We start from the raw sequence: 19,376 nt of genomic DNA on the forward strand, positions 1-19,376 counted from the left end.
CTTTTATTCCCCTTTAAAAGTGTCCTGTACCAAGTCAGGAAGATGGCCATTGTTATAATATTGTTCTTTTCTGTGTGTGTTGCATTTTAACGTTGAGTCGTTTGTGTTTTCTCTTATTTTTGAGGTATTGAGATAAGACGTGGCACGGTACTTGTCTATCCCAAATTCAAGTATTTGGTTTTGATGTTATATTTATTATTCTCGTGGTGTTTTGTCTGTTGCTTGGTCCGTTTCTGTGTGTGTTGCGTTTCGGTGTTGTGTCGTTGTTCTCCTCTTATATTTAATGCGTTTCCCTCGGTTTTAGTTTGTTACCCCGATTTTGTTTTTTGTCCATGGATTTATGAGTTTTGAACAGCGGTATACTACTGTTGCCTTTATTTATCTCCATTTTAAGAAGTTTAAACGTTATGATAAGAAGAACAGAAAAAACGTTTAAACGTTTTGATAAGAAGAACAAAAGAAACAATTCGGATGTCACTCATGAGCAAGAACTGTTTACCCTTCAGGAACACCGGAGTTCATCCTTGGGTTAGTAGAGGTAACGTTGCTCATTCTTTAGTTTTATGTGTGCTGCTTAGTAGACATTCTTTTTGTAGTTTTTTGTTTGACCAGGTTCTTGTCCTTAACCCTTTTGAATACACAAAAGTAGGAACAGTACGTCTTACCAAATGAAACGCTTGACAGCTTATTTGGATACGATATTTTAGAACATTTTGTTTTATCGTTGTCCCATAATTGTATGTAAACTTGCCTCTATTTTATAAGCTTCATTATTACTTTCCTCACTAGGATTGGTTGTGCTGGATTGCATATGCAAGTCTTGTGTCGAGCAGGTACTATTCATTCTACCCTCAGCTTTGGGAGACTTTTTCTTCGGTTTCATAATTGTCGGTATTTTTAATCGTGACCAAATGCTAGGTTTTTCTCTAGAAGAAGTTTTCTACATAAATTAAAATTTAAGTAATATAAGGATACATAAATCAATAAGATAACAAACAAATAAAAATCATAAAGTTGTCGAGTTTTAAAGTTTAAACTGATCGCACAATCGACAAACTTATACAAAGGGCGTAAAACTTAATGGAATGTTGTGATGCTGCAATTAATATGTTCAAAACATCCAGTAGTTTTATCAGAATGATTTTTTTTTGATGCGATATGAATATGAACCCTTCTCTATACCATACCGACACATGAATATGAACCCTTCTTTATACCATACCGACACATGAATATGAATCCTTCTTTATACCATACCGACACATGAATATGAACCCTTCTTTATACCATACCGACACATGTATATGAACCCTTCTCTATTCCATACGACACTATAACGACTATAGTCACATGAATATGAACCCTTCTTTATACCATACCGACACATGAATATGAAACCTTCTTTATACCATAACGACACATGAATATGAACCCTTCTTTGTACCATACCAACACTATAACGACTATAGTCGCATATATAACGTGCTAGTTTACAAAGTAGCAATTCACAAAAAGTAAAATAACCAAATTACCGACCTTTATAAAGACAATTCAAAACAGAAAGTCATTTAACAATCAAACGAATGAAAAACAAACCAAGTGTCATATTGCTGAGCTGGTACAGACATTTCTTTATGTAGAAAATGGTGGATTAAACACGTTTTTATAGCAAGCTAAACATTTCACTCTACAGTCACACATGATTCTAATGAACAGTCTTTTATCTAACTCCCGAATTTCATGACTGTAGCAGAGATGAGTAAGTACCTACTCTCAAATTTTTGGTTTCACAAACAACCATGTCATCGGAACGAGCATACAACGGTATCAAGAAATCACCTAGAAAGTACATAAATAAATAACACTTATGGGAATCAGTAAAACTAATTCTTTTAAGCACTTACCCTTTCTTTTCCGTTGTTTTCAATTTCTTCTTGAAATTCTGAAAGAATATAGAAATACTTTGCATAAACGTGGCTCTGAATAGGAATGGTGTGCAAAATATAAGGCCCCAAAAATAATGGAACATTCAAACTCATTAGTCGAAAATAAAATGACATCTACTTGGCTAAAAAATATGAATAAAGAACATTTTCGTGTTAAACATGCATGAACGTAAGACAAACAGTAACCATAGTATCAGAGTAATATGATAATGCATACACTTCTATCATTGTCGTAACAATTGACGCAAATCAAGCGCTGAGATAAGTTAGTTAGTATTTATACCGTTACGATTTTTGGAATAGGGAAGGAAATAATTGACAATTCTGTATTCCATAAGCGAAATAAATTTGAATTAAACATTTCCTGTCGAACAAATAATGCACTACCGAGTATACCATTAATACTTAAAATAATTCAATATTATACTCTACTGACCTGGTATTGTTGGAAGTTTCTTATCATCGACAATACCGCTATCTTTATTTCTCTGTATATTTCCTAAAATAAATTTTAAAATTAAATATATGAGTCTATTTACAACCATGCACTGGGTCGAAGCCACTGCTGGTGGAGTTGTCATTCCCTGTAGGGTTTTTGAAAAACTAAGGCTTTTCTATCCCAGGAAAAGATTACCTTAACTGTATTTGGCAAAACTGTTATGAATTTTTGGTCCTATGCAATTTATCTTTATACTTTATTCGATTCGAACGTCACTGATGAGTCTGGCGCAAATATAAAAGTTCAATTCTGGTAACTTTGATGAGTTTATTTTGTCAATAAATGGATAAACGCATGGGAAAGCAATTAATCAGAAATGTTGAGGACTGATACAGCACAAATTGATAATACTATTACATAAATTGTGACTCGAAACATTTTAAACAAAAGTAACTGCAGGTTTACTCTATTATTTGCTACAGAAGGAAATGTCTACACCAAGTCAGGAATATGACAGTTGTTTTCCATTCGTCTGATGTATTTGAGCTTTTGATTTTTGCCATTTGATAAAGGACTTTTCGTTTTGAATTTTCCTTGTTATTCTGTATTTTTGCTTATTTACTTTTTGTGTACTGTTTTATGTCTGTTGGTCTGTTCTTTTTTGACACGATGTTGTCAGTTTGTTTTCTACTCCTCGTATGCATATGTACTTATTGTACATATAAGTATAAAATGTATTATTATGATGATAATGATAGTGAATTAATATACAAAAATTAAACAGTATATAATTATACCTAATTTCACTAACCTTTTAGTGTTTCTACTTTCATGAAACTTCTAATCATATGAGCGAAATCAGGAAATTCATTGGTCTGAGCTATTGCCTGAGGGGTCTTTTTGTCCATGTTCATAGCAAAACAGGCATCTAAACTTTCCGGGAGCTTCAGAAGTTCTGAGCCCAATGTCTTCAAGTTGTACTCCGCAGCAAAATGCAAAAGTGTTGGACAATGGCTTAAATTACAATCTAGAAAACCAAAAATACATGCTAAGAAAGTTGACTGGTTGTAAATGTCATGGATTATAGTTATGAAAGGTACCAGGATTATCATTTAGTTCGCCAGACGCGCGTTTCGTCTGCATACTCATCAGTGACGCTCATATCAAAATGTTTATATAGCCAAACAAGTACAAAGTTGAAGAGCATTGAGGATCCAAAATTCCAAAAAGTTGTGTCAAATACGGCTAAGGTAATGTATGCCTGGGATAAGAGAATCCTTAGTCTTTCGAAAAATTCAAAGTTTTGTATTTATGTAAATTATTCAACTATAGATGCTTTGTACATTTTTAACTATATCGAATGAAGGATCTCTTAAAGTATCTAACTGATTTTTACAAATTATTTCATTTATTTATTAACAAACTGTCTAGGGTTTGGATATTTTAGTTGGTGTGAATTTTCATCTTTTCAGTTCAATCGATTTTAGAGCTCATTTTCATTTTAAAACGTTGGGAAAAGTGAGTCAGTGGATTTGATTGCCGTTTGATATTGCGTAATTACAATAGATCACAAGCACATACAAAACAATAAAAATACGGTTGTTTAAAATAGCATTTTCTCTCTCAACAGTTTCATTACTGTGAACATGTTTCGTTATTTATTTTTGTTCTTAATACATATAGTTATTTAAAAACTAAGTAATGGCTCTTTATTTCGGTGATTAAAACAGTTTAATTTACGTCAAATGTTAATGCCGTTTTCATTGCATCATTGCTAACGCCACTATAACTTTGTTTACGTTGTGATTTAATTATTTAATATGTTATAATATTGAATTGAAATTATATAATCAAACGAGATATTCGTTTACTGTTTGTCCATGTATCGAGGTTTCCCATCCGTCACACATCATGCATGTCTTTATAAATTGAATTGAAATGAATTCATGAACCCATGAGTTCCTATATAATTTATTTGACAGTAGTATTATATTAAATCTTAAAATGAAAAGACTTGATAAATTGTATACTATACAATGAACAGTATGCCTTTAATACAGTAATTTGGCTAAATAAAGTTAGTGGGTTACCATCATTGATCAGAGGTTTCCAATCATCTGAAGCTTCCTGGTCCTTTATCTGTTTATACTGAATGGTAACATGTTTATCTAAGAGTTCACTATGTGAATCTGTTTCTTCCATATGAGACAAACCCAGCATCTGACAAACCAATGGAATTGGATCATTTCCAAAACCTAACGTCTCTCTGATAATGTCTATTTTGGTCGGCACAGATTTAGAATAAAAAACATTGTCAGTTACTTCCACTAATTTTGGAATGCTGCCTGTTCCTATTGGGATATCATTATCTATGGCAACGAATTGGCAGTCTTCTTTAAATTCTGTGTTTTCTAAAAAGATAACACGCCATCCAGTTAAATAAAACGATAACGAGTTGATGAAAGTCATAAAAAAGGACTGATTTGATATAACCAAAAGAAAGTAAGATACGAGTTTACATAGTTAGCAGTACGAAAAATTCAGCCCAATCCTCATTAATCGTAATTTGTGTGTTATTATTTTCATTTCAGAGAACAGCTGATTGAACATAATAAACCTTTATAGTTAAAGTAAGTTTCTCTTATATTTGTTTCAAATTTATAAACGATTCTGCCAAATAAATTCAACAGTAGTACACCGATGTGCAATAGTAATAAAAAGATTAAGCGACAACAAATCTGGGTTACAAACTAAAACCGAGGTAAATAGTTATCCAATGTACCAGGATTATAATCAAATACGTCAGACGCGCGTTTCGTCTTCATAAGACTTATCAGTGACGCTCAGATCAAAATAGTTATAAAGCCAAACAAGTACAAAGTTGAAGAGCATTTAGGAATTTGAATTCCAAAAAAGTGGTGCCAAATACGGTTAAGGTAATCTATTCCTAGGGTAAGAATATCCTTTGTTTTTCGACAAATCCAAATTTGTGACATAAAATTTACAAAAATGACAATATAATTGATATTCATGTCAACACCGAAGTGCTGGTGATACTTTTGGGGATGAAACGTCCACCAGCTGTGGCATCGACCCAATGATGAAAAACGCTAGTAAACATCAACTATAAGATGAAAATCACCGAAAAAACAGGAACGAAAACAAACGCCAACATAAATAGGATTAGTATTTTTAAAAATAAGCTGTCGCGAGAGGACTTATATTTCATTGCACCGATTTGGTGGTAAAATTTGTTTCTCTTTGCTATGTGTTAAATAATATGTGACGTCGTCAGGCATGCTCGACTGTTTCACCACACGTGACATCACACTACCCCATCCAGAGGAAACTAATTTGAAATTAGACATACATCTTAATTGCACTCATACCACATCTTCTTATCTCTAACTCTATGGTTAGAGAAACTATTAATATTTATGGAGTGCCTTACTTAGGACTGGTAAATGAAGGAGCTTTAGTTGAGTGACAACTCACTTTACCTCTTTTCCATCGCAAATAGATATTAGCAAATCGCACATAAAAGTACACACAATAAAATCCCGATGCGGGGGTTCTAATATATCATAAGAATTTGTAATTATTTGCTTATAAAGTTTAATCCAATTTTTGAATGGTTTTCAAGATTGATATTTAAAAGAAGAAATAGCAAAACTACTAGCAATTGAAATAAGACACACATTTTCAAAATGTTTTGTGAATACGATGTGCATCCAAAATTATGCCAATTATACATTTATAACAACATATACCCCCATATCTTACTACTATGCCATGGGGTTAAATACGTTGATCAACAATCAGCAGTTATAGTTTAATTTCTGATAAACAACCATTTCTTGAAAATCTGTGAGATGATAACTTCTAACCTGGAATTTGTATCTGGTATAATGCTTTGTCATCAAGCACTGCTTTTGTATTAACTAGATCGCCTGAATTGTTTAAGGTGATCTCTATCTCATTTGAACCTTTTCTATTGCTAAGAATGAATACCTCAACGACCTGGAAAAGAAAATGAAACGTTAGAGGTTCGTACTTAACACTTCCTATTAAACATGAAAAATACACGCAATATTAACAAAAGACTTTACCAAAAGGTTAAAACTAAGTACTTGTTTTTATATTTGTGTCTTCCTGACTTGCATTATATGGGACAAAACGTCAAGACCGATTTATATTACAAAGCTTCGTAACAATGTAAGTACTATAAAAAGTGCTCTAAAATTGTCCACACTTTCTAAAAACCCCCTTTCCAATTGATGAGTTATTTATCTTTTTCAGATTTGCGATTACAAATATATTTTTTTCAATAATGATAATAGTCTTCATAATACACAGTTTGATACAAAAGAGTTGAAATACGTTAAAAGGAATGAAAGGAGGTATACGCCAATAAGACCGACAGGAAATGAAATAAAAAAACAAAATTAAATCTAAATTAACTCATCATAGATACCAGGAAAGAACATTTGTATTTTCGTCAGCCGTGCGTTTCGTCTACAAAAGACTCATCAGTGACGCTCGAATAAAAGAAAATTATAAAAGCCAAATTAAATACGAAGTTGAAGAGCATTTAGAATTTGAGTTGAGTTTCGGACAACTTTGCTTCCCACATTTCACTCAAGATTTAAAAGAATTCACCAAAATTTTTGAAATTAATCCGAATCGTACAATATATCATGTGTGAACCATTCATATATCATTCCTGTTTATATAAAGCAAAGAAGGTGTGAAGTATGTAGGTATTGAGATAATAATCCACCAGAACAAGATGTTTGTGATTTTATTTCGGTTAGATTGGCCATTTATTTGCAAGAAAGCTTTTTTTGTTGTCCATACAGTTTTAGTTGAATGTTGTTTGTTAACTTAACGACCGTGTAAGGGTCTACTCATCAGCAACAACTTTAAATAACAGAACGTTTCAACTAGAAGGTACAAAGAAGATGTTTGTAAATATGTCTAATATACTTTCTAGGTACAACTGGCTATATGAAAAAGATGATGCGGTATGATTGCCAACGAGACAACTCTCCGACAGAAACCAAAAAGACGCTGACAATAATAGCTAGCTATAGTTCACCGTAAGGACCTTCAACAGAGAACAAAACCCATACAGCGAAGTCAGCTTCAATAGGCCCCTAAATAGCAAATGTAAAGTAGTTCGTATGAACAAAAAAATAAAATCTCAATATGTCCTATTGATGCAGCCATATGTCCTTCAGATCCTCATTAAATGAGAATCGTTTGTATATATGTACTAATGTCGCCATGATTGCCACCACATACATATTAAATAGAGGACCAAGCACCCATTTCCAAAACATTTTGTATTGTAGTTTCATAGTACTGTATATGTGAAATGTTGCAAATCAGGATCAACGATTGCTACTGGTGGACATGTATTTCCTCCGACAAGAAGCACACGTAGAGCATGGACAACTGATATTCCATACAATAATTATGTAAGATTAATAATTACAATTGGACAAACTGTTGAAGATAAGAAGAAAAATGAAAAGTTAACGACCAACGAAAGTCAAGTGATTACGTGAAGTCTACATTATAAAATCTATCAGAAAAAAAACTGCAAATAGTTATAATAGATAATGAACTAACACTTAAAGTGACAATAAAAGCTTGTAATTTTCTTTCTAAATGTGCAACTTTACATAAATGATGTAATAATACAGTTCATGTAATTGTTTTGCAATTTGATCGATCGATGTCTCATTAGTGACGAATCAGTGACAGATTATCAAATAACAAGGGACTCAGTTTTGCGTTTATAGTATCAAAGAGGCAAAAGATCTCAGGGCAATGTCGAAGGCACTAGAACATCCGTTACCATCGATTCATCAATAATGACATGCTCGAAAACAAATATCTGATGAGAAAGAAGTTTGTTTTCCACTTTTAATGATATCAATATATGCATGTTTTATGACACCTGTTATATATACTATTTCAATGTTAGATATTAATGTCTAAATTACTTAAGCTTATTGCATTATCATATATCTCAAAACATGTAATATAGGCGCAAATGTTTAAACCGGATATAACAAAATGAAATCGAATCAAAATGAGCACGTGCACATGTTTACTACAAAACAAAGTATTCCTCAATAAAAAAAGAAGAATGATAGTATAACAAAATGACATCGAATCAACATGAATATGAACATGTTTACCACAAAACAAATGAGCCTTTTTTAAATAAAAAGAAAAATGACAGTAAACATTTTTTTCTTTCAATTATCTGCTAGTTGTATATGTCTGTTTTATTTAATTTGTGATTTATCAAGAGAGGCGAAAGATACTAAAGGAAAGTTAAAGCGTATTAGTCGAAAATAAATTGACAATGCCATGGCTGAAAAGAAAAAAAATAGTTATCAAAGGTACCAGGATTATAATTTAGTACGGAATATACATGCACACACATGATTTAATATGATATGATTTGATTTGAATTATTTTATTTATGTCCACATCGTGTTCTTGGATACTATGTAGCACGCATAACGTTTAGAAATTTATAGAACAGTTTATCTGTTTATGCTTTTTTTTTTTAACATATCCTTAATAAACCCGAAAGCAGCAGTAAATCAGCAGTTTTATTTATTCTTAGAAAAGCTTTACTGGTGTTCAAACTAGGAAAACATAAAACTTTGTTATGCAGAAGTATTATGATTTATTTCGAGGAATACGGTCAGTTCTGAAGATTACATAATTTTGATTTCCTCGTTCAGAGATAGGATGTAATGTAGGTCCAATTTTTGATCGAATATATCAACATATTGTCTTTCTAAATATAAAGTTATACTTTTTCACTTAAATATTACCGTTAAAGGTATCCTAATTATTCATTTACACTCTGGTCAAATATTAAAAAAAAGTAAGATTTTGTTTACTTATTACAATTGAATGAATTCATACAGAGTCAGGAAGAATCAGGAATGCAAATGCGTTCTGTACACATCACTGATATTTGTTTATAATGAATTGAAGTAATATAAATCTTATTTATTTGGCCTTTTAAACATTTTTTGATTCGAGCGTTAGTGATGAGTCTTTTGTAGACGAAACGCGCGTCTGGCGTAAATATAAAATTTGAATCCTGGTATCAATGATGAGGTTATTTATCATTCGAATAAGATTTTTACGTATTTTTTTGCTTTATACGATGATCAAGGCATATTCCTGTTATCATCTTGGTGAAGAGCTTCAGTTATGTTGAATACAAATTTGAATATATCTTTTATTGGTTGCTTTTTTGAGTGTCCCCAAATATTATTCAGTTTACAAAAATTTAACAGGTACTGTTTGTTGTAATTTTTTTAGAGCATTTGATAACAATGTTAACACTCGCTGCTATAGTGTTATAAATTAAATTTATGAAAACGCACCCCAGAAAGTAAAAACACTATTTGTACGGTGACATATCGTTGTTTATTTCTGTTTCATTTGGTTAATTGTGGAGATTTGTCTCATTGGCAATCATACCAAATCTTGTAATTGTTGTATATATTTATGAGTGACTTATCAAATCCCTCACGAAATAGGCAAAATATACTAATTTTAGGATATCGAAACCTTTTTTATTATAATATACCGGTTTAGCAGCGTTTCAGCAGTTTGAATTAAGCAGGGTACTGTAATTTTGCTAAAAGAGTTGCAATAAAATATTGTCTATCTGTGTATATAATTTTATCATATAATTAGGTAACACAAAACTTTAAAAGGTAGCAGATAATTTTCATTAGACCAAGAAAATGGCAACTTTGCTAAATTAGTTGCAATGAAATGTCAACGAAATTTTCATTAAATGAATGTTGAGTGTGTGCAGAACAAAATCATGCAGGTAATTAGCAATTCATTTTTTTATATTCGGAATAACGTTTTCAATGTTAAAAAAAAATTAATTTGGCATGAGGTATGAGCCGCTTTGAAATTGTTTATATCTCTTTATAAATTACAATACTAGATATTATGCACTTTTTGTATCAATTATTGATATTTAAATTGATTTCGTGGAAAGTCTGCAAAAATGTCTATAGTAAATGTATACATTGTTGGACACCTAAAGTATTGGTTTACTATTACGCATTTAAGTTGTATTACTATTATCCAATTACTATTTGTTACATTTACAAAGCATTGTTTTGATATTAACAATACTATTCAAATTGTACCATACATAGCAATGTGATAATTATTGTTTTTCAAGAAGAAATGTTTATAATGAATATTAAAAAAGTACCTTATCGAATTCATCTGTTGTGGCAACTTGAAGCTTTGGTGAAGAGACAAATTCTGATGGTTCTGCGTGGCGTAGTTTTGCTTGTGACGGACGTGGTGGTGGTAAAAAATCATACGCAGGGGTACTTGATGACTTAATGGCCGCTTCCAACTTTAACTGAACACATTCTACAAGTTCGGATACGGATTCCTCAGTCTGTTTAGTCTCAAAGTATTCCCATTTGTTTATTGTATGGTAGTTATGTTTTGCAAATGAAAGTTTAAGCTCATCCTTGTCAACTCCTAGTAATACCATCACGGAACCATCCGCTTTTATTGCTGTAATATTGTCCGTTTCTAAAATATCTAAAATGGCCGGTGTTGCCAGAACAACATTTACAGCATAATTTGATTGTGTGTGATCAGTTTCCAAACCTTCTACACTTGATGAAATTCCAACCGCAGCCAGTTTCACTTGCAAGAAGTTTGCCCAGTCTTTTCCATCGGAGAACATACAAAATATTCCAACGTCTGAAAACTCCATGGCTGAATTGAAATACCTTTTCAAAGTTTACGTTATGAAAATGAAAACACTTCACTATATGTTGCACATTTAAGAAGAAGAGAAATGTACTTTTAAGTGTTGTTTCTATCTATTCGCAAAACGGAGAAAATAAATGTTCCTACACGTGTCGGCTTTACCTATTCACGAAACACGGAAGTAATACCGTCTTCCCTGTTGAAATGGAGCATCATTCTCCAACTACGTGTTAAAGGGAAATATCACTTTGTTTTATGTCAGATATATATGTTACTATGATACCTGGTCAAAAGGTAACATTTGAATATATCTGATATATAAAACACATTTAAATGGACATTAAATCTTCTTACAACGTAAAATTTAGATGTAGAAGCATGTACGCTCTTATAAATAAGGAAATATTAACTAATCTTTTGACACTATTTCGTATCAAATCACCAGTATTAAAGTCACCTAACATTCCTTAAATTTTACAACAGGAAGTCATATAAAATATGGTTTAAAATTACTGTAAATTTGAAAAACGTTAAAATAATTGATTTATAACATGGACACGATGAACCGTAACAAATGCGAATAAGTAAATAATATTTTAATAGATGTACTAAAAACTGTCTACAGTCTCGACCGCATGTCAAATTTAAACTGGGCTGTTCGTTCCACACTATTAGCCACCGCTGCATTCGGTTTATTTATACTATTCAGCATTCAGTCACAAGAGAAAGTTGATATGTTACTGCGTAAAATTTCATTTCAAGGACATATGGCTGGCAAAACCGACATTTCTTAATTTATATTCTTAATTAATAATTGCGGTTTTGTATGAATCGAAAGTTGGCGTTTAGTAATTTCTAAATACCGTTTTTATATCATAAACGCGTGTTACTTATAAATGTATTAAAGGGAAGTGTACTATATTTGTATGAAGGAAAAAGTTAACGTTATTAAAAAAGTTCTTCACTCGGAATATCAAGCAAAATGAGCATTAAAGAATGAGTAACGATGGCCAAGTATTGCAATCAAATCATCAATGCAATCCAACATCATTTCGCTTGAAAATCTGTAATAAATCGGATGCATTTTCATAAGGCGGAAAAAAACCAGAAAAAATAGGTTTGTGAAAGTGATTTTATTAATAAAAAATTGGATACACTATGGCAACGAAGTTATGCAGTACATACAAATTTATTTCTATAAATTCCCCTTTAAAGCATATCTTGCGTTGGTTATTGCCCTCAAACATTTTTTTCATTGACCACGTACAATTTTGGTCACGTAAAAGAGCTAAAAAGCAATCTCTGTGCTATGATAAATTTCAAGTGCCTTTTTCTTTTTCTTTATATAAATATATATTCATTAACTTTCATGGTCATACAAAGAGGAACAATACACAGCATTTATCAATGAAAGTTAACCTATACATATTATTTATATTGATTTAAGTGAGTGATCACTTAAGAGGAACTTGAAAGAATGGTTTTGTATTCTGTTTTATTTAATTGAACGCTATTTCTTTTTTACTAGAGGATCTACCAAAAGAACATTAGACAAATATAATACTAATAGTGAAATAACTATATACAGAGAGAAAAAATAAACAAAAGATATATATGGGAGTATTACTGCCATTGCGTGAATATTTAGACCGGTTTGTTTGCAATTTATAAAGAAACCAGAACGTCAATGTTTAATTTTATTTTGATTTAAAAATATATTTAAGAACACGTTCGTTATCTTTTCAATAAACATACTAGATAATAAGACCACCAGCGTCATACTGAAACAAAGTGTCTTCATATTAAAGGATAACGGTATAATACGCGAAAGCTGCAAATTGAAATGGAATCTAGGATCTCCCATCGAAATACAAAATCAGTTGTTTACACCGACCGTCGTAAGGACAAGGATAACCATCGATAAATTAAACTTATCATAGAAACAAGGCTTACAGTTATGAACGCAAGATGTGTGTTTCGTCTACAAAAATTGTTATCAGTGCCGCTCGAATAAAACTAATTGAATTGCCAAATAAAGTACGAAGTTGAAATGTTTCTCTGAATAAGAATAAAACATGCGTCCAGATACAGCGATATGTCTAATGTGAACAGTTTTTACATTTGAGAACAAAGGTGAAAAATCAGTTGGGCATGCCTGTCTAGTATGATTTGACCCGATTTTTTAAAATCATATCGGGTTTGTCTATGTTCCCGCCGCTATGTTCTACACAGTTATAGATTACCTTAGTTGTATTTGACATAACTTTTATGAATTTTGGATCTTCGTTAATTGTTTGGCCTTTTCAACCTTTTTATTATTCTAGCGTTACTGGTGAGTCTTTTATAGAAGAAACACGCGTCTGACGCACACAATATCAATCCTTGAATCTATGATGATTTTATGTGTGTATAACTTCACGAATAAATAGAAGAACAAAGTTAAATGACATCAACACGTTTTAGTTCTAATCACTTACAAAAATAAGGAGGAATAAGTTTTGTAGATGATTTTTAAAATTATATCAATCAATAAAAAATTACGCAATGTCATGATTGGAAAGCTTTCAAATGATGTTTGCAAACCCAAATAACCGTTACTTGTTCGTTCAAAATCAACAAAAAAAGCGGCACCAACACCTTCGTTTGTATCACAATTGTTATCAACCAGTCCGTTTCTAGGTATGTTACTTCTTGTTTCCCTCGGTTTTAGTAAGTCTCTATGATTTGATTTGTTTAATCATTTGATGACTATTGACAAGCGGCATACTTCTGTTGCCTTTGTGTTTGAACACTACGACGTTTGCGGAATTTGCGAACAAGCTACCTCAAAACAATTTAAAAGCCATTGGAAAAAATAGTATATAGGGTGAAAAAGGGGGAACATAAAGAATTTAACCAAATTTGCTTTATTTCAAAGATTTTTAAGAAATTAAATCAAATATGAAGTTTTAAAAATATTCAATGAAGATTGATAGAATCCTAGGCCTTAGATATGATGACTCAGCATAAATTCACAGTTTACAGTATGCATAGTTCACTTAAAGTCCTGGATACAAAATTAATTCATAATATGTGCATATTTGTAAGTTAAATGGTTAAGAAGTGCTTATATTTACTCTTCGCAGTCATTGAAACTCATAGATCCTTCCTGAATATTATTTATGGAATATGTGTGTCCTTTTGATAACCCAAACTAAAGCCGCAACATCTTAATCTGCTTTTTTGTCACCACGTCATAATAAATACAAGCTAGAAAAACAAAAATATTTCAAGAAAACTTACAAAAGTGTGTTCTATCCTGAATATGTAATAAATATTCCAAATTGCTAGAAACAGCAGAATGATTTAGGAAATTTGAGGTCCCAGGGGCAAAAAACATAAGAAATTGCCTACCCCCTGGGTCATAAAACAAATAATTTAACTTGTAAATGCTATGATTTTATGATTTAAAAGTTCTTGATATAGAGAACAATAACTATGCTTGGAAGTTATGCAAAAATCGGATGTTAGCAGTTATATCTGCAATATTTTAAGTGAATATATATCTCAGACTGGTATCTGCATACATACAACTATTGCAAATATGGCTTTGTTTGAACACTTCTAGTATATATAGTAGCTAAATTGTGTCAGATATATGGTTACAGTTGATACTGTTGTGGCAAGAATTCTATATTGACCATTTGAGGCAAAAAGTGTGTTCTTTAATTGACAAATAGGCATACAGTAAGATGTGGACTGGAGATAGAGGCTGGATTGGATACTTTATATATAAACTTGAATGTTGCAAATGTTGACTGCTAACATTACATTTATAATATTCTGATATGCTTTCAATATGTTATCAAAACAGATTTTAACAGGTTCTAGTCATTTTTTATCAGAAAATATGCAAATAGGGTAAGCTGGCAATAATTAAAGTTTTGTTTTCAAATTTAAAAAAAAAATGAAACAGGGGAGGGGGTATAAAATTTATAGTAAAGAAAAACTTAGAGTATACGCAGTTATTTCTTTAAGACTATAATTCTAATAAATGAGTATAAATGTGAGAAAAACTGATTTTAGAGAGTTTTCTATTTGAATAAATGTCTGTATAGAACGATTTTGTATAGAGAAAAAGAAGTTCTGTCTCTTCTGTTCTGCTGATATGAAGAACAACATTATGTTTGTTTACATTCTGTATGTCTTGTCTTTCATTTTCGCTAATGTGTATTGTCTTTATGCCTTTTTGTGTTTCTTTGATACACATAACGTGGCTCTGTACTTATACACCTGTCATTATGTTATTGTGTTTTGTTGAATTTGGTATTCTTGTCTTTCATTTTTGCTAAATGCTTTGTTGCTTTTTGTGCTTCATTGTTACATATTTGTTTGTTTTATAGTGATTAAAATTAACACAATGTTGACTGCAGTACCCCGATTGTTGACATTTTAACCAATTATGTCTGTTTATGTTGTTCACACATTATTGTCAATATAATGAAATTTGATGCGACTGTGAGAGGTTTAGCTAGTAATAAGACCAGGTTTTATCCGAAACATATAAATGAACCAAAGATTTAAAAAAACCAAAAAAACTCCCAAGACTAACAAAGGCTAGCGTTTCCTAGGTTGTGATAGAAATGCGGCGGGGTTAAGCATGTTTTATGAGTTCTCAACCTTCCCTCTATACCTCTAGCCAATGTAGAATAAATAAACACACAGAAATGTGTACAAAAAAACTCAGCTGATCAAATGCCGAGTCCTATGTTAGAATAGGTAAGAGAAGAAACTAAGCGATTGCCTCATTGTAGGACTCATTTGTACATTGTTTCTGTATAATCATGCAGTGCTTAAAACTAACTGTTCCCCCTATTGATGGTTATCAGAATTACATAAACAATATTTATACAATTTGTACTTGCGATGATAATAGTTCCTATTTAAAACGATATCATAAAAGGGGTTGATATGGACAAGTAGTTTGATACCCTCTGAAATGTTATCTATAAATGTAAACATTAGAAACAGGAAGAACATTACACTAACTGAATATATATAAAAGCTTAATCTTCTAAAAACTGAATCTGTATTGTCTTTCCTTTACCATTTAAAATTTTTGATCAATCATGTTTCAAGCTGATGTTGTATCAGAGAAATTGCCACAGCTTTGAGGTGGACCAAAGAAATGATTCTAAAGTGATTTTGTAGAAAATGTTTTTGTCGAGCTCGCAGCATTTATGCTTCGAATATTTTTTTCGAAAAATTAGAAGTCTTGTTAACAGTTTATTTGAAATAATGACCTTATCAATGACCATTCCTGTCAACGTACATTTTGAAGTGCTGACTATTGAGCTGATGATACCATGGTAACTGTCAAACCGTCATGACATTTTATGAAAAACTTTTTTTATGACCAAATAAACAGACTTTTTGTTTATGAAACTTTTGCAGAAGCTATTTTCCTTAACTTGCTTGTAGGTGTACTTAGATTTTTTAACAGTTAATATTTGCAGACAATTCGGGATTAAATGTGTTTGACATGGTTAATTTGGATTTGCACTAAAATCATTAACATTTTTTATGTTTCGCACACTGGTCACGTGATTATGTCAAAAGGTTAATCATAGTTTGGATCTACAAAATTTTGCTTACATGAAATATCAACGTATATGTCATTTCATTTTAAAGAAAGATTAACAGCTATGGGAGAGGGTCGAAATAGAAGACAAATGCTTCTAAAAGACAAGCTATAACTGTTACCAATTATATTGTATTCTATAGATTTTATATTAACTTTATCACAAGTTAAATCTTTAAAAATTGCAGTAACTGAGCTAGCTTTCGATATATAACGACACTTATTTTTTTAAAGATTTGTTAAACCAACATTTAAAAAAAAAATTGGCGGTACATATTGATTCGTCCTTCGGCCAAGAACATTGATAAATAAAAAGTTGAAACAATAAAACATTCCATAGACTCCTTTACGAAATCAAAAACTTTCTAAAATTGACGAATAGGTAAAATACCGAGTCTTGAAGCTATAATAAAATTGAGAATGGAAATGTGTCATGTGTCAAAGAGACAACAACCCGACCAAATAAAAAAACAACAGCAGAAGGTCAGCAACAGGTCTTCAATGTAGCGAGAAATTCCCGCACCCGGAGGCGTCCTTCAGCTGAATGTTTTATTGCTAACTCACTTGTATGACAGTCGCATTAAATTCCATTATATTAACGACGATATGTGAACAAAGCAAACAGATATAATAGGTAAAAATGTCAAAAATAGGGGTACAGCAGTCAACATTGTGTATAAATCTTAGTCATTATATATAAAAAACAAACAAATATGTAACAAAGAATCACAAAAAGGGATAAAGACAAAGCACATTAATGACATGAAAGACACGCTGTTTCTTATAAGTATACAAAAAAAGGCAGCAGGAGCTCATATTTGTTCACATATGAATGCTTCACATATGGTCAAAACTATGTAATATCCTGCCGAATATTCTGTCGTGTTCACATCGCAATATTCGAACAAAAAGAAAAAAGCAAGTTTCATACTACATCATATGAGAGAGCCATAAGATTTCTCAGGAATTTTCCGATCATTTGATCAAAGATTATTCATACGCTTAGAATGCGATAAGAGAACACTTGTACGATCTTAAAACGATTAGAGCATTAGGAGAAGTATAAGTATACTCTAACGAGTTGCCGGAACAACTTGAATTTTAAAGGTTGACAATCATTTAAAGATGAACTACTAGTAATTGATACACTCGTAGTGGAGTTAATCTGAAGATGACCTTACACACTTAGATGTTTCTATGATACGAACCTTTCGATTTTTTTTATCAGGTTTTAATATTTGAATAAAAAAAGCTTCATGTATTTCAAAAGGTTATCTTATATAGATTTACTGGTATACAGAAATAAATATGACAATGATGCATACTGAAATAATTGATTGTTTTTAAGAACTTGCTTTTCTAAATTCATTTAGTTTGTCAATTCCATGTTAATTAGCGCAATAAATGAACGTTAACATAAAATAACATAGTCAATGTTTCTTCACGTCAAAGCTGTTTTGTAACTGATCTAATGTTTGATATTTTACAAACATATTTGAACAACACCACACACTTGTGTTACAGTCATTCAAAGTCCTTTCGGTATCTTTCATCAAATAACATATACAAACTGTATCCCGATTTTTTATTCCAAGGTTAAAATTGTATGTGACGTCCCTTTTTCTTGCGTTAATGCATTCGTGTGACGCATAGTTCAAAATTGTTGTATGCTGTATTTGTGTACTGTCTTAAAATTATTTAAAGTGTTCGTTGTTATTTCGTGGTTTGCATGTTGACTTGTACTATTATATAACTTATTTGTGAAATTTTTCTGTTTTTTGTTCTTGCATTAATTTGTGTTGTATTTCTGTCACGTAACGTTGTCATTTTAGCGGTATTTTTTTCAGCGTTGCAATATAAGCGGGGTGGGGATGAGGGCTAGCAAAAAAAACCAGGTTCGACCAACCATTTTTGTATGAATGTCACGTACATGTACCAAGTAAGGAATATCAGTTGTTTGTAGTTTTTCAGTGTTTCTGTTGTTTTGGTTTTTTTCTTCCTCTTATTCTTGATGTGTGTCCCTCATTTTTGTTTGTGATCCGAATTTGTTTCAGTTGAAACGATTTATGAATATTAAACAGCGGTATACTAGCTATTGCATTTATCCATGATGTGATGAGTATCAATATACTGAAAGTAAATGCAATAAAGGACGACTACACGAGGTCAATATCAAAGTAACAACAATCAAAATGCACTAACCAAAACAAACTATTACTAAGATCTTTATTTTCAATAAAAATAAGGTAAACATATTCATCACAGGACATTGTACTGTGCTTTGGCAATATATACATATTTACATCAATTTTGTATTATATAACATATATACATATATACATCAGTTTTGTATAAAATATATATACATATATACATCAATTTTGTATAATATAACATATATACATTAATTTTGTATAATATAACATATATACATATTTACATCAATTTTGTTTAACATAACATATATACATAGTTACATCAATTTTGTATAATACAACATATATACATTTGTGAATAAATAAAATAAAAATTGCATTTTTGTTTACGGAATATATACAGTGTCAACTAGTTTTTC

The 19,376-nt window shown here is 31.3% G+C and overlaps 1 protein-coding gene across 1 annotated transcript; it reads right to left on the reverse strand.

Annotated features, from left to right (window-relative positions):
* Positions 1-443: 443 nt before the first annotated feature.
* On the reverse strand, positions 444-11,715 carry LOC134724843 (uncharacterized). Its single transcript, XM_063588136.1, has 7 exons — positions 10,664-11,715; positions 6,273-6,405; positions 4,476-4,796; positions 3,197-3,412; positions 2,383-2,445; positions 1,905-1,942; positions 444-940 (listed from the first exon to the last, which is right to left on the reverse strand). The coding sequence occupies exons 1-7, from the start codon at positions 11,183-11,185 to the stop codon at positions 719-721; spliced, it is 1,515 nt and encodes a 504-aa protein (XP_063444206.1). The 5' UTR covers positions 11,186-11,715; the 3' UTR covers positions 444-718.
* Positions 11,716-19,376: the final 7,661 nt, after the last annotated feature.

The sequence above is a fragment of the Mytilus trossulus genome, chromosome 7 (assembly GCF_036588685.1).
Source record: "Mytilus trossulus isolate FHL-02 chromosome 7, PNRI_Mtr1.1.1.hap1, whole genome shotgun sequence".
Classification (NCBI taxonomy): Eukaryota; Metazoa; Mollusca; class Bivalvia; order Mytilida; family Mytilidae; genus Mytilus; species Mytilus trossulus.

Coding starts and splice junctions, on each gene's coding strand:
- LOC134724843 (XM_063588136.1), bottom strand. CDS start 11,185: ATGGAGTTTTCAGACGTTGGAATATTTTGTATGTTCTCCGATGGAAAA. Junction 4,797..6,272: donor ATACCAGATACAAATTCCAG/GTTAGAAGTTAT, acceptor TTATCTTTTTAG/AAAACACAGAATTTAAAGAA. Junction 941..1,904: donor AAAACAACGGAAAAGAAAGG/GTAAGTGCTTAA, acceptor TAATTTATGTAG/AAAACTTCTTCTAGAGAAAA.